The 14002-nt window shown below is 38.2% G+C and overlaps 1 protein-coding gene across 3 annotated transcripts in view; it reads right to left on the reverse strand.

Annotated features, from left to right (window-relative positions):
* The window catches only part of SEMA3D (semaphorin 3D), a 137966-nt gene that overhangs the window by 29581 nt on the left and 94383 nt on the right, over positions 1-14002 (reverse strand). For all 3 annotated transcript variants that reach the window (XM_064656449.1, XM_064656451.1, XM_064656450.1), the window contains exons 9-11: positions 7015-7129; positions 6498-6567; positions 4985-5129 (exon numbers count right to left, since the gene is read on the reverse strand). In XM_064656449.1, the coding sequence (XP_064512519.1) occupies positions 4985-5129; positions 6498-6567; positions 7015-7129 (330 nt within the window). The remainder of the gene's footprint in view (positions 1-4984; positions 5130-6497; positions 6568-7014; positions 7130-14002) is intronic.

A 14002-nucleotide genomic window follows, 5' to 3' on the forward strand; every position in this document is an offset into this window, starting at 1 on the left:
GCACTTATGTGCCTTTGAAGGTTCAACCATAAGCCCTTCTGAAGGTAAAACGGGTTCCTCAGTGGTCTAAGTACCATGTAGCTTCTCTTCTGTAGTCTGATTAGAGCTGCACAATACATTTTGCATTTGGACATGCCTGAAAAAAGCCTTAGTGCTTCCCTACAGGGTGGATGAGTTGTACCAGAAGGACTGGACACTCAGTAGGGAGACTTTCATACTAACCTTGCAACTACTCAGAGTGAGCCTGGAAGAGGGCAGGGGAGAGAGAACAAATCAGGTTTGTAGGAGACAAACAAACAGTGTAAATTTTAAATGGAATCAAACTCACTGTACCCCCACAACAAAAATCACAAACAAAAAATTTAAGTCCCTATTTTTTTTAAGGGTTTGTAAGCCACTGGTTGTGCAAGATTTATTCTACTCTGTTCTTGTGTTTGTCCTGAGCACTTTGCATTGCTTTTCCATTTAACACACCTGTGCTGTTCATAGAAAACACTGAGAAAATTAAGAGAGCATTAATCTGAGGCTAACTGAGCTGAGACCAGCTGGGTGAGTGAACTTGACTTTGCAGGTGGCACTTTGCAATTCTCTGCTGACCTCTGCCGTCAGGAAAGATGACAGGGTTTGCAGTATTTCCAAAGGCTGCTATGAACTGGAAGGTGATTCATGTTGGGGAAAACTGGTTGGTAAGTAACAGAAGGTGTAGGAGGCTTTCTGAGGAAAATAAACCCACAAAGTGAAACATTTTGCTTGATTAAGCAGTCCCATTTACAGTGAGGAGATCAAAGGAGAGAGGAACTGGAGAAGCAAAGAATGCAGTCTGTCCCATAAAAGATACGTGAAACAGGAAGATAAGTCTAAAAATAACAAGGGAAACCTGTGCAACCCTCAATGTTTTATGAACAAGCTTATTAAAGCAGCAAAACTAACCAGATGGGAGGACAAGGGGAGGCTTTTTGGCAGACAGTATTTCTCTGTGGCACAGCCAAGTCCCAGCAGGATGGACACCACATCTTGTTCAGCTTGTGCACTGGATTAGCAGAAGAAATAAAGGGTGGGGGTTCATTGAACAGAGGGAGAAAAAGCAATAGAGACAAAAAAATAAGAAAAAATATGAAGCTGAGTCAGGGGACATTTAGGTTAGATTGGGAAAAGGTCTTCACACAGAGGGTCGTTGGGCACTGGAACAGGCTCCCCAGGGAAGTGGTCACAGCACCAAGCTTGTCAGAGTTCAAGAATCATTTGGACAATACTCTTGGGCACATGGTGTGATTCTGCAGTATCCTCTGCAGAGCCGGGAGTTGGACTCAATTACCCTGATGGGTCACTTCCTACTTAGTGCATTCATTCTATGATTAGAGGAGAATCTGAGGACTTGTAAGGGAATTTGTTTTAAAAAACAAAAACACAAGGAATTCAAGAGCTTGGGTCCATATTCAGATCTGGAGTGGAAAGAGGTGAGACATTAAACTATTCAATGTACAAGAGCAAAGTGCAGGTCTGTTTCTTCTTGTAGCTAAGTGACAGACTGCAACACTTACTTTGCTTATTCAGAGCTTAGTTTTGATCTTTTGGCAAATAAGTTAGTAAAATATCTAGAACCATCAAAAATATTTGGTGTTGCCTTGAATAGCAGTTAACAGTTCTATGTTCTGCAGTAGATCAGACTAAGTGTTAATCTGGATCTTTAAACGCTGATATTCCTCTAAAAATCTCACCTTAATGACACTTACTCACCATCAGTGAAATGAGGATCACTCCTGTGTATGCCATCAGAATTTCCAAATGGGTGCTATGAGTTGCTGTCATACAGCTAAATAAATTAGAAAATTTTTTTCCTGCTAATTCACTGAAAATCTTGTTCGAATGCCTTCTGTGATTACCAGGACCACATTATGAAAAGCCTGCTTCAGAATGCAGAACACACTTTAAAGAAAGTCATCCATGGTTTCTTTATTAATGGATAATTTCCTGAGTGAAACCCTAAGAGACTGGAAGAAAACTGGTTTTGTTATCTGGGGACAGCTGCAGACATGCAAGTCCAATTTTTAAACAGCTAAAGCAGATAGAGCAAAAGCTCCCCTGCTTTTCAACTCGCCCTTTGTGTCAGGGCTGCCTGATTCATGTTTTTTTTCTGTCTCTTTTTATTTCCAAATGGAAATATATTTGAAGTCTTGCCTCTGTTTAATTCCCATTATTTCCACTTGCACTTTAATACAGTTTAGAGAAGCTAAAGAGCTGTATGTTTTGCAGTGTCAATGGTGTGGAGTGTGCCAGAGGTGCCCTTTCACCCTGTCCAGGGATCTTCCAATGACGGCAGAGGGCAGGCAGACCCTGCTGCAGCTCCAGGACCATGGGCAGGCAGGGGCTGCTGCTGCTGCTCGGCATTGCAAAGGCATGATATCACAGTCATGTTCAGAGTTTATCTCAGACACAAATTACCACAGGAAGCATTTTGTCAAAATTTCAATATCAAAGTGGTCACAGCCTCTATAGTGAGCAGCTTTATTTACTTAGGAGATAAAGGCAGCTGAGCAGAAAGTTAAATTAGGGTAAGCAGTCTCCTGCTTCTGTATAAATGTGGAAAGGAAGTCAATGCCTCTCTCAAAGCCAAGCATCAAAAGAAACACACTTCCTAGTATAGCCATTTTTAGACTTTGCCCGTAACTTAAAATATAGGAAATATAGAATCAGAGCAGTGTTGGCTATGCCAGCTGTAGGCAGCACTTGGGAGGAGCTTACATTTAAAAATGTTCTAGTAACTTAAAAAAGGATAGATTATCCCTCTTTGGCTTTGTTCTGAACATTCCTGAACCACCTCATAACTGGCAAGAAATGATGAAATTAATCTTTAAGGAAGAGCATTTCAGCACTCACAATGCAGTGTTCTGTAAGGTTCGTGCTGCTTCTTTTCCTTGCCTTTGAGCACCATACTGCCTTTTCAGATTCCAGTCTAAATCTGTTCCTATCCAAGTCTGGCATAACCCATTACAAGAGAAGAGTGTGGTATGACTCTACTTATTGGGATAATCTATATTAAGCTACTGAACCTGAAGTATTTTGCAGTCCAGCTCACTAAGACAACAAATAAAAAGCTATGCAGCAATACATTTACCTTATTTATATAGTAAAGATTACTTCTGAGAGCTTTCTTCAGTAAATCCACTTCCCTTCTCAGTCCTTGGTCAGATTAACTCCTACAGAAATCCACTGACTGTGGAGGTTCAAAGGACTTTTATGATACTATTTTCTGACAGCTGTTATCAGGTGCTTAAAGGAAGTAGTTGGGAGAGTTAAGGGCAGGCTTATGGAAAATATCTGTTTATCTTTAAACTTTCCAACTTTTAAAATACTTGCACCATGGATATTCAAATCAAATGATAAAGATCAGCACTGACATGCTTCAGCATGACATGTTTCCTTCCTTGTGAATCCCAGCTCAACCATGTGATGGCTAATACACTCAGAAATGCAATGAGCTTATGACGCGTCTATCTGTGCAGAGTGTTCATCCTTATGGGGCAGTCTGAATTTTTCAAGAGAGTTATTTTAATCTCTTTAGATGCCATGGGACCAGCTATTGTTCTCCCTGGCACCATTTTTGTACTTAAAACTAAATTCATCTGAACTTCTTAACCAGTTATAGAGTTGCATGCAATTAAAAAAAAAAAAAAAAATGAATGCAATCTTCTTTCCTGGGGGCACTATCTATTTTGTGTGGCAGAGAGATGCATAAGCCTGCAAAGCCTAAATTGTCTAAATTAGGTGGGATTTGCTCCATCAGCACAGATCCTGGGCAGGCCAAATCAGTCTCTGAGCTGCTTTGGTCTTTAGAGAGAGAACTGCCTCTGAGGCTCATGTGCAGCGGAAAGGAATCAGTGCTCAAGGCCTGATTTTCAAGCCCTTGGACCACCGTGTGCAACAAACAGCATGAGCTTGGACCACGCAATTGAGTCCACTGGAAGGATGAAGAAGAAAACACAGGGACACAAGAAAATGTGTGAAAAGACGAACTAAATTGACTAGATAATGTGGCTTGAAGCAAAGGTTACATGCTCATGTGAGAGAAATAGCGCAGGAACAGCCAAACACCTCCTAGGAAAGGTCCAGCCTTGACAGCTCACTGCTGGGCTGGATTTAAGCAGTTGCCTAATACTAGTTCACTGAATACCTGACCAAGAAAATATCAAGCTATTCCAGATAAAATCATTGCTCTTTTACATTCTACATACAAAGAATTGATCAAAGTTTTTATGTTTTTAAAGGTGATGTATTTTTTGAAAACACCATTTCTTCCTCACCTGTAATGTCGGCCTGTGCTTTTCTGAACTTGATACCGAGACAGAAATGGGAAAAGAAAACTTTAATAACTGTTGCAAAGTTTTCTTCCTTGTTTTGGCCTGACTGTTACAGCCGAAGTCTAAGAGACTGGGATTTAAAAGTGTTTCCACATACCAGACTTCTCTTTTTCTTCCTGTTGCTTATCTTTTATCACAGCAAATCTCCAGCAATTACCTCCTTATTTTACTTCAAAACACAAATGTGCAAAACCACACAAAACAGAATCAATGGCGGTATCTCAACGATTTTAACAGACATGAAGATAACAGAAATACAAGACTTCAAATAAAATACCTCATCATAACTTAATACTCCATAAAGTAGTGGTTTTGGCTTTTTATGCAGTGTTAATGCCTTAGAGGTGATCGCAACAGATAGAAATATAGCTGTACAGTGGGAGGCCACAATATGAGAGACAATCAGGAAATAGACAGTCTGGACACAATGTTATCTTGGAGACATGGAAAAATGTATATTTATATACCTACAGGGTAGGTAGAAGAGCTGTCAACAGAGGGCAAAGAGTTGAGAGGATAATTTGAAACATCCTGAGTGGAAAACGTAAATTACCGATCCTGGGAGGGGTGTGAAGCATGATTGTCTTTGAGTAAAAATAGAAGTATGTAATTAAGGAGACACTTACTGTACCAGGTCTGGGATATGGGATGCGACCTTCGTACTGTACCCACCGATGATCCGCACTCTCCTTGTGAGCGTAAGGGCCATTGAACACAGCTCTGATGTCTGCCATGCTGTACACACACACTGCAGAGCCCTTGAACACAGAGCTGAAAGAGAAGGTGGGTTGGTATGCACACTGCAAACACCTCTTCAGAGTCTAAGCCAGTGGACTAACTAATTTCACAGAGTCTAAAGGAGTTTAGATCAATCCGACACCTGACAGTTGATATAAGTGGTGCTAAATAACAATGTGTACAGGTCTGATAACTACAGATATTTAATGTCACTGTTGTTACAGTTTAAAGCTTTGCTTGGTTGAAATCTGGATTAGCCTTTGGGACCACTTGATAGACTGTCATTTTTTCTAGTGGTTGATAGTTTCCAGCTATCATTTACTAGCTATTTTGATTAGAATCTTGTGCAAATTAAGGACATTCCTTTACATTATGTTCACATCTGGAAGTCTGTATATTAGTGATATTATAGGTGAAGTCCCTGAGAATTACAAGTTGCATTGAAAAGACAAAAAAACCTCAAATGACAAAAAAAAATCCCCATTTATTTATTTTTCTACGTATTTTTCCTTTTTTAATGTATTTTTCTAAAAAAACTTCCAAACATTTCAGTTTTCCAAAGAACATCATGTCAGATTGTTTAGTGACGTACTTTAGTTACTTCATAAGCTATTTCATTTATTGTGCAATGTTTACTTCAATTTTAAATATTTTTTGTGGTTATATATCTGCATAGGTATTATGGTGACTGCTTCTGAATTAAAGAGTGCCTTGGTTATTCTTCATTGTACTATCACTGGTCAGCATTTGGCTAGTCTTTATTATTTACACTTAATTGAAAGGTTCTGGAGATAAAAGAGTTATTTTCTTTCCCACAATTCTATAGAAAGCATCTCACCATTGCAGCTGAGAGGTCATTAATTACTTAGTGTATCCCTTTGAGATAAAGTTGGGTTATTCTTTCATAAACTCTAGTCTATAAAATCACTGAACTATCAGCTTAGGGAGTAGTTTTGATACTAAAAAACAGCAGCTGTCAAGATGCTGCTTACAGAAATACTGCTTCATGACAAAGATTTTTCTTAAGTACCAAATACTGGTTACTCAATAAATATGATAGAAATTTATAAATTCAACTTGATGAGGTTGAAATGAACTAGCTTGCTTTTGATTGTTACATTTTCATTGTTTTCTATAATCATTTTCAAAAGTCAGGCACACAAAGGTTTAGGGACATAATTTATTATTTCCATTTCTGAAAAATATTGTCCTCAGTGACTAGAGCCCTGATATTGGAAGCCTTATTCTAGCAATCTCTAACTGCTCTCAAGAATCAGGACCTAATATAGAAGACCTGAGTATATAGAGAGTATAAAAGACCTGAGTATATAGAGAGTATAAAAGACTTGAGTAAGACCTTTAACATTTGTTCCCAGAGCCAAACATGATCCTGACACATACCTTGTTGTAGTGAAGACTCCATATACAAGTGGGTTTCTCTCGTCTCTTGTTGAAAGTAAGAATATATCTTCTGCAATGGGAAAAATATGTTTTAGGGGTTTTTTTTAGTTAAACATTCACTGACTATTTCTATATTTACCATTTATAATTTGGAGATCTGTAAAAATATAACAAAGCTTTATTTTAGTATGAATTTTAACTTATGCCACGTGGATTGGTGCTACTATTCTGAAATGTGTCCATTTGCAGGTAGTCTGGTTTTTATACAGAATCAGTTTTTCACTTTCCAGCTTCTGGAGGGGAAGGGAAAAACTCTGTAATTCTGATCAGATCAATTCTCGGACTTCTGATAAAAGTCAGAGATACTACTACTACTGTTTGGAAGAGGAGTAAAGTCAGAATGAAACAGTGCTTCTACAAATCAGGGTGGAGAAAAAAAACAAAAACACAAAAACAAAACTAAAAAAACCAGGCAATATTAATGTTAAAATAGACCATTAAAGATAAATCAACTTACGCAGCTCATCAAAATGTGTGTCTGCTCCTTCAGGACCAGGTATGGAACACACAAGCCTGGCTTTCAGAAAAGTTGTCCACTTGTTTATTAGGCTCCTTTGGCCTCCCATATCATTCTAACAAAAAGAAAATGAAAATACCTTAACATTAAACAGATAATAGCTTAAACATATGGCAGCACAGACTGCACTTTTTCTGTCTGATTCCACGGTTTGATCTCACCACAACGTCAAGGCCTTTTTTTCATTATTTTTTTTTCCCTGAAACAGTGTAGGACAGCCTTTTTATAAGTAGCTCCCATAGTTACTTCTCAGTTCAGAGAGTGGCCAATTCAAATCTCCTAATTACACTGAAATCTGATTGCAAAGTTCTCTCATCAGCTCTACGACTGGAATGCTGTGAAAACATAGGTCTATATCATGTGATTTCTTGCTCCCTGTGATGCTAATTTTTGCAATCAGTTGTTCTTTGAGAATTCTTTACAAATCAAATAATAGTACTGAAAGTTTTGGATAGATTTCTCAAAAAAGAAAAACTATAATCATCAGCAGCTTACAATGTAAATACTACCCTGTTTGCTTTGTGAACATAGTAGAGAGAGAAACGCATTCCAGGAAAAACCAGTCATATTATTTTAATAATCATTGTTATGGAAATATCAATTTATCCTTCACAAAAGATTTGGTTTTTATTTTCCTTTTATTTTACTGTGGGTTTCCAAAACATAAGCATATTTCTCCAAATTTCCTTTAGTCACTGGAGAAAGAAAAAGCTATAAAGGGTCACCTGAAATTTGAATTACCCTCCTGAAGGGTAGGTTTCCTTCTACTGAGTTGGGTCAGTAGGGGGGTATGGGTAGTGGATTTTAGAAGATTTAAATTTTAAGAATCTGGAACTAGGAGTTTGCTCATGTATTCCTTCCACTGCGTATATGAAAAATCTAATTAATTACATTTATCTGTCTTCCATTGGTCTCAAACAGCAGAACTATTTAGGTTGCAGAAAGCTATTTAGGCCCCGACATTTTTCATTCTGAAAGTGGTAAGGACAATGATATACCAGCAGGAACAAGGACTCAAACACTTAAGAGAAATGTTATCACCAAGAGTAGTCTCCCAGCTGCAGGTTCTGAATTACCTCATGAAGGTGCCTACTGCTTTCATTTAAAAACTTTCAGGCTTAGGGGATCTGAGCTGTAAATTACAGGACCAAAAAATTGACAATAAATATTCAACCACTTCAGATTCATTAGGAGAAATCAGTTTTTTGTTAATTGACTTTGCAACCCTGAAGGTATAGAACCAGCCAGTAAGAAATACTGGGTGGTGGAAATGACATGTCATTTCTGAAGATCATATCTGGCCCTTCAGGGCTGTGTCATACACATTACAGGCGTTCAGAAAGATGGGTTTAAGTGCTGAAACCACTTCACAAGGAGTAACACTTCTCCGGTAATGCACTCTAACCACTTTCTCTTTTCATGTACCTGCTACTTTTAAATAGATTAACTCAGTTGGAAATGATTCCACTTCATATATCGCCTTTGGAACCCCTGCTCTTACAAGAATTGCTGGCTCCTCTCTTGATTTCCTGAGGTCCTGCCAAGTCTAAAGCTTTGCATCTACCCAACAGATTTATTACAAAGGTGTCAGAATTAGCAGCCCGAAGCCAATAGCAAAAAGAAACTCTGCATGTGTGTGTTCTGTTCAAAGCCATGGCAAATAAATTTTGTGGTGCAGTTCAAACCAACCAACTACAAAGACACGAAAAAGAACCTTAAAAAGCAAGAAGTGTTAAGCTTTTCTTTCCTCTAGCAATTCGGATTAGCTAAGCAACTCTCACATTGCAGAGCTTCCACTTTGATTTCTGGTGGATGCAGCGAAGCATCAGAGGAGCTAACTGCCTGGCTAGGATCAGAATACATGGAGAAAGTGATGGAGCTGGAATGGAAGAAGGACTCTTGTCTAGCTCCAGCTCCAGTCACTGCAGGCATTCAGCTTCTGCCTGAGATGGAAAGATATATACTTGCGTTTTACACTCCTAAGTTGTGATCCAACACAACATTTCCACAAATGCTTATTTTAAATGAATCAGTAGTTCCACCAAGTACCTAAAGAGCTGTGTGAACCAAATACTGCGGTCAAAGGAAGCAAACTTAGCAAGTGCTATGTGCTTTAAAGTATAAGATTCCACTGGATTTAAGATTTATCTGTATTTACATGCTCTCAAGCCAGGACACGATGTTAACTGTGTTACTTGAATTTAAGAGGCATCAGAGCTGACATTCTCTAGGTGTGTCTTACATATCCAAAGCTGCCAAAATAACACTGAAGAGTTTGTAACAGACGAAGGGGGATTCAATGACCAGTCAGCGTTCCAAGAGCTACCAAGTCCTTCTGAAGCCTGAGAGTGACAAATTTATGGTGCAGAAATTGAGAAAGTGAAAAGACCTTTCATTGATTCAGACAGTTGTACATATATAATATGCTGACATATCCTTCAACGTGCTTCTTCCTACCACCACGGCTGAATGAAATGAAGTGGACATTTTACTAGGAGGATGTTTTTGTTTGTGGTTTTTGGGGCTTTTGGGGAATTTTTTTGATTAGCAGCCATACAGTACTTTCAATTCTTTATGTCATTTCTGATTAATAGTGTCTTTCCTTTCCTACTATGTACACAGGATTCACTGACAGAGAAAGCACAGGAACTGACAAAGGACATGATTATTTTATCTACGTATAGAATTAGTTCAGCTCAAATCAAGGAGGTTCAGAAACTACAAATAGTATAGGCATATCTTTGCTTCTGGACTTCAAATAGTATTGGTCCTACAAAGCTCTGGAAATGTCTGGTTTTTTCCTTATACTATTTTTGGTGTGTATAAGGTCAGTTTTTGACCCATCTTGAGGCTTCAGGTGCTGGAGAACATGAGGTTTTTCTCCTTTCCTTCAGACTATGTTGGCATGAACTCATTCACTTTGCATCATATCTGCTCACTTTGCTGTAGATTCCTTGGACCGTCATAGTTCATGGTTATTGGCCTCTGAGAGGCTGCACAAAGGACATACTGGCCCAAAACATTTTTGAGACTGGGTTGCTACAGAAAGAAGACAGTCTCTTAAGTCAAAAAGATTATTTAATATCAGTCTGCAATGAATCAGTGATGTACACAAATGCTGTGAGCTGTCTGTAGAGCAGGACATTAATATAATAAGATGTACAGGATGGGTAGTAAGTGGATTAGAAAAAATGGATGGAAGAGAGAAAATCAGCAAAGCAAAGCCCAGTCAGTGTATAGGTGAACAGAAGCAAGGGTTCAACAGAGTCTTAAACTCCTAAGAAGACTGCTGAACTGATTTACACCAAGTAAGGATTTGCCTCAAGTCTGTTTAAGTGATAAACTGGATGTACTGAAACGATTTTTGACAAGAGATAGGGTCTAAATACAAAGAACTCAAAATATTTCTGGGAGACGAGACAAGAAGACAAGATAAATTTAAGTGCTGAGAGAAGCAGAAGGCACCATGAGCAAGCCTTTCATTCCAAAAATATGGCTAATCTCCTTGTAACAGCCAAGCAGCCTCAAGTATCTGAAATCTTATCTCCCAAAATATCACTTCTAAGCACACTGGATTAGCAGTGTTTACTATAAACTTTGTTACTGGACAGATGAAGGCACTTAAGACTGCATATTTCATTTTGAATATAAATAAAGCTTTAATTAGCACTTACTACTTTGTACTCTCACAAGCTGCAACAAATACCAACACTTCTGCCTGAAATACTTTCTTTTTAAAAGAAAGTAGTACCTGTAAAATCTTGGTTGCTTGTGTTTGCCTGAGTTAGAAATTTAGATAATTGCCAACTAGAAGGGGAGGCTGTTCAATCTGTCACCTGTTGAGGAAATATTACCCCATATATCACAAAGATTTAAACACAGAAATTATCTAGATAAATGAGAAAGCAATCCAATATGACTTTAACGAATCAGACAGACTCTTATTTTACAGAAATTCTAAAATTTCATCCCTTTTCAATGAGATGGTTGTAAGAAACAATTTGTTGGAGTGAGAAATCAAGTTTCTACCAAACTACACTAAGAATTCAACTATCTGATGTACAACTTCAATGAGCAGGCTAAGTGTAAGGCTTTCTGACAACCAGGAAAAATGCTATTTAAATGTTACAGTGTAAAACTTGTGAAGTAAATTAAGGCCATATCATACACCTCTCTTGAGAGACTTCCATTGAAATCTTAGTTTTCTGATCTTCAATTTATGTACAACAGAGCAAAACAACACATTTTTCAAACTCTCTAGTTAAAGATAACTTTATCACAAAAATAAAAACTGTCATAAAAAATATTGCTCTTGGATCAAGTGATTTAAAAATCAACTTATTAAAGACTTTCTGTTGTATCTATTTTCTTTTCTATTGTATCTTATATATATTATATAAACACAGCTTCATTAAAATGCACAAGTTGGAATCCAGTAGGCTGGAAAACAGATGGCAATGAAGCTAAAGAACATCTGCATCTTTGGGGTTTTAAATCTCTTACTTGTTTGTAAGTAACAGTGACAAATTGAACATTAGAACAAAAAGTGCAGTTATCTGAAAAATCAGTCTACATCAAAGATGTCAAACACTGTGATTCATAAAACTTTAAAGACAGTAATTATCCTGAACAGCTTCTAAAAGGAAAAAAAAAAAGGGGGGGGGAAGAAAAAAGAAAAAAGACAATGAGTGGAATTTCTAGAAGCAGGTTATTAATTACAGCCAGTGGCAAGATGTGCAGAAGGACCATCCAAAGAGAATTCCTGGCCTGAATAAAAGGAAATGCTGGAGAACAGAGGGGGAAAGTGCTGAAACTGCAAAAGGCCCTGGAGCCTTTCTCTTACTGAAGCCTAACTACATTACAAAGCTACCAGAAACAAATGGCATCCCCTGAAGCAAAGCCTTACATTATGGAGGGGAAAAAAAAAGCCTTCCAGCTGACTTTACAAATGGAGAAACAGCCAACAGTATTCTTTCAATTTCTGTCTTCAAATTCATTATTATTTTATAATTATTTAATTTTACTTATATATTCTAGCCCCACCCGACTCTGTTAGTGCTGACCTAACATGGGAAAGTTAAATTCACTCTTTCAGGAATTAAGGTTCAGAATTTCTTGTCCAAACCATACTGATGTCAGATGAAAGACTCCTCCCAGGATTTCAGCAGGCTACGGGTTACATCCAAAAACATCAAGCAACACATGACGTGTGACTTGAGAGAGAATAAAAGTACACTTGAAACATAAACAAGTGAAAGAAGGCACATGAGACTTTAGATCTTTGACTGCACTGCTATGGATACATCGTACAAACTTGGGAAAGTTAGTTTTCCTCTGTGTCTGCAGTCCCCATCTCATAACCAGGTGGTGACTCTGTGTAGTAATTCTGCTCTTTCTATGAGATTACAGAATCTTTCCTGGGGAAAGCATCTCATTATAGGATTACATACTGCTTCCTGTAAAATGGCACCAACCCCTCCAGACACTGCAGATATTGCTAGTATATAATACTTCTGCTGCTTGAACTAGTTGATCTAAAGTACTATGGACTGTGCTTTCCAAGATCTCTATCACTGTGGTAGCATTCGCACATAATAAAACAGAACTGAAGGCACAAACCAGCACAGACCCCTCATAGAAACTGCATCTTTATTGAAAGTTCGATACCATCACAACTTGAACCAGAAAACTCATACTCTGGCGTTCAGTTTTGCAAAACCTCAGACTGCCTCTTGGTCCCTGGGACTTTTCCTTCTGAAATCATCATCCATCACACTCCTGAACCTAATTCACAGCTTGTCCTGGATCTCTGTTTATTTTTCCTGTCCTGAGACAGAGCCACCATGTCAGGCACTATGACTAAAGGGTGCCCGTCAGTAGTGCAGTGTATTTGCTGACCTCATAACCTGCCACTATGTACCAGCTGGCTTCATTCCCTCAGTGAAAACCACACTGCTTGTTGCAAAAGAATTGGACAGGATAAATAGTATCTTCTACAAACTAAGATTATAGGCTGTGGATCAAATCATTCATTGAGTTCTGTGCATGTCCCAAATTGATTGCAAAAACCAGAGTCAAATATAGATCTGAGAAAAAAACAAAACAAAACAAAAAACAAAACAACCCAAGAAAAAAAGCTAAACATTTGTCTCAACTGATGCCCTTGCCTATCTAGAAGCAGGATTAGGCAAGAACACACATATATGTAGTCACCAGCATGCATGAGTGCCATGCCTAATGCCAAGCCTGTTTTTGGCTTCCTCAGCTGAAATGGGTAAGAGCCCAGCAAAACTGAGGCAGGGAATTCTTTGACACAAAACCAGAATGAAGCTCAAGTAGCTCAATATGACCCAATGTAAAACTAGATATGAGACCTATGTGTAAGGATACTACTCTGGATGTTCACACATTTCTAGGCATGAAGACAATGGGAAAAAGGGGCTTTATCACAACAATAGCAAAAAATGACAAGACTATAGGACACATCTACCATGGAAAAGCCCTCTGTCTGAATTATGAGTGAGAGACATAGTGGTTTAGCTGTGAGTTCCTGCTCCGCAGTCAGGGTTGTTTTTATTTCATCCAGAGCCACAATGTACTTACACTGAGCATGTGTAACTGTTTGGTTCACTATGGAAAATGTCGATTTTTATTTTGGAAAGTATTTAAATATCACACCCAGAGGTTTCTACCAAATTATCTTTGGATGGGATCCAGACCGGAAAATCTAACTACGCAGCAAAGAAAAATTCTGGACTGTTGCTAAACTTACCATGAGAAAAACCCTCAAAAGCCAGAAACTAACAGGCTCAGGTAAAGACAAGAAAATGACAACAGCAAGTTGGCATGTCCTTTGGGATAGATGAAAGAATAAAATTAAACCCCATTTTACCTCAAGGTCATTCAGCAACCCTGCTAAGATTACCTC

Source organism: Pseudopipra pipra, chromosome 5 (assembly GCF_036250125.1).
Source record: "Pseudopipra pipra isolate bDixPip1 chromosome 5, bDixPip1.hap1, whole genome shotgun sequence".
NCBI lineage: Eukaryota > Metazoa > Chordata > Aves > Passeriformes > Pipridae > Pseudopipra > Pseudopipra pipra.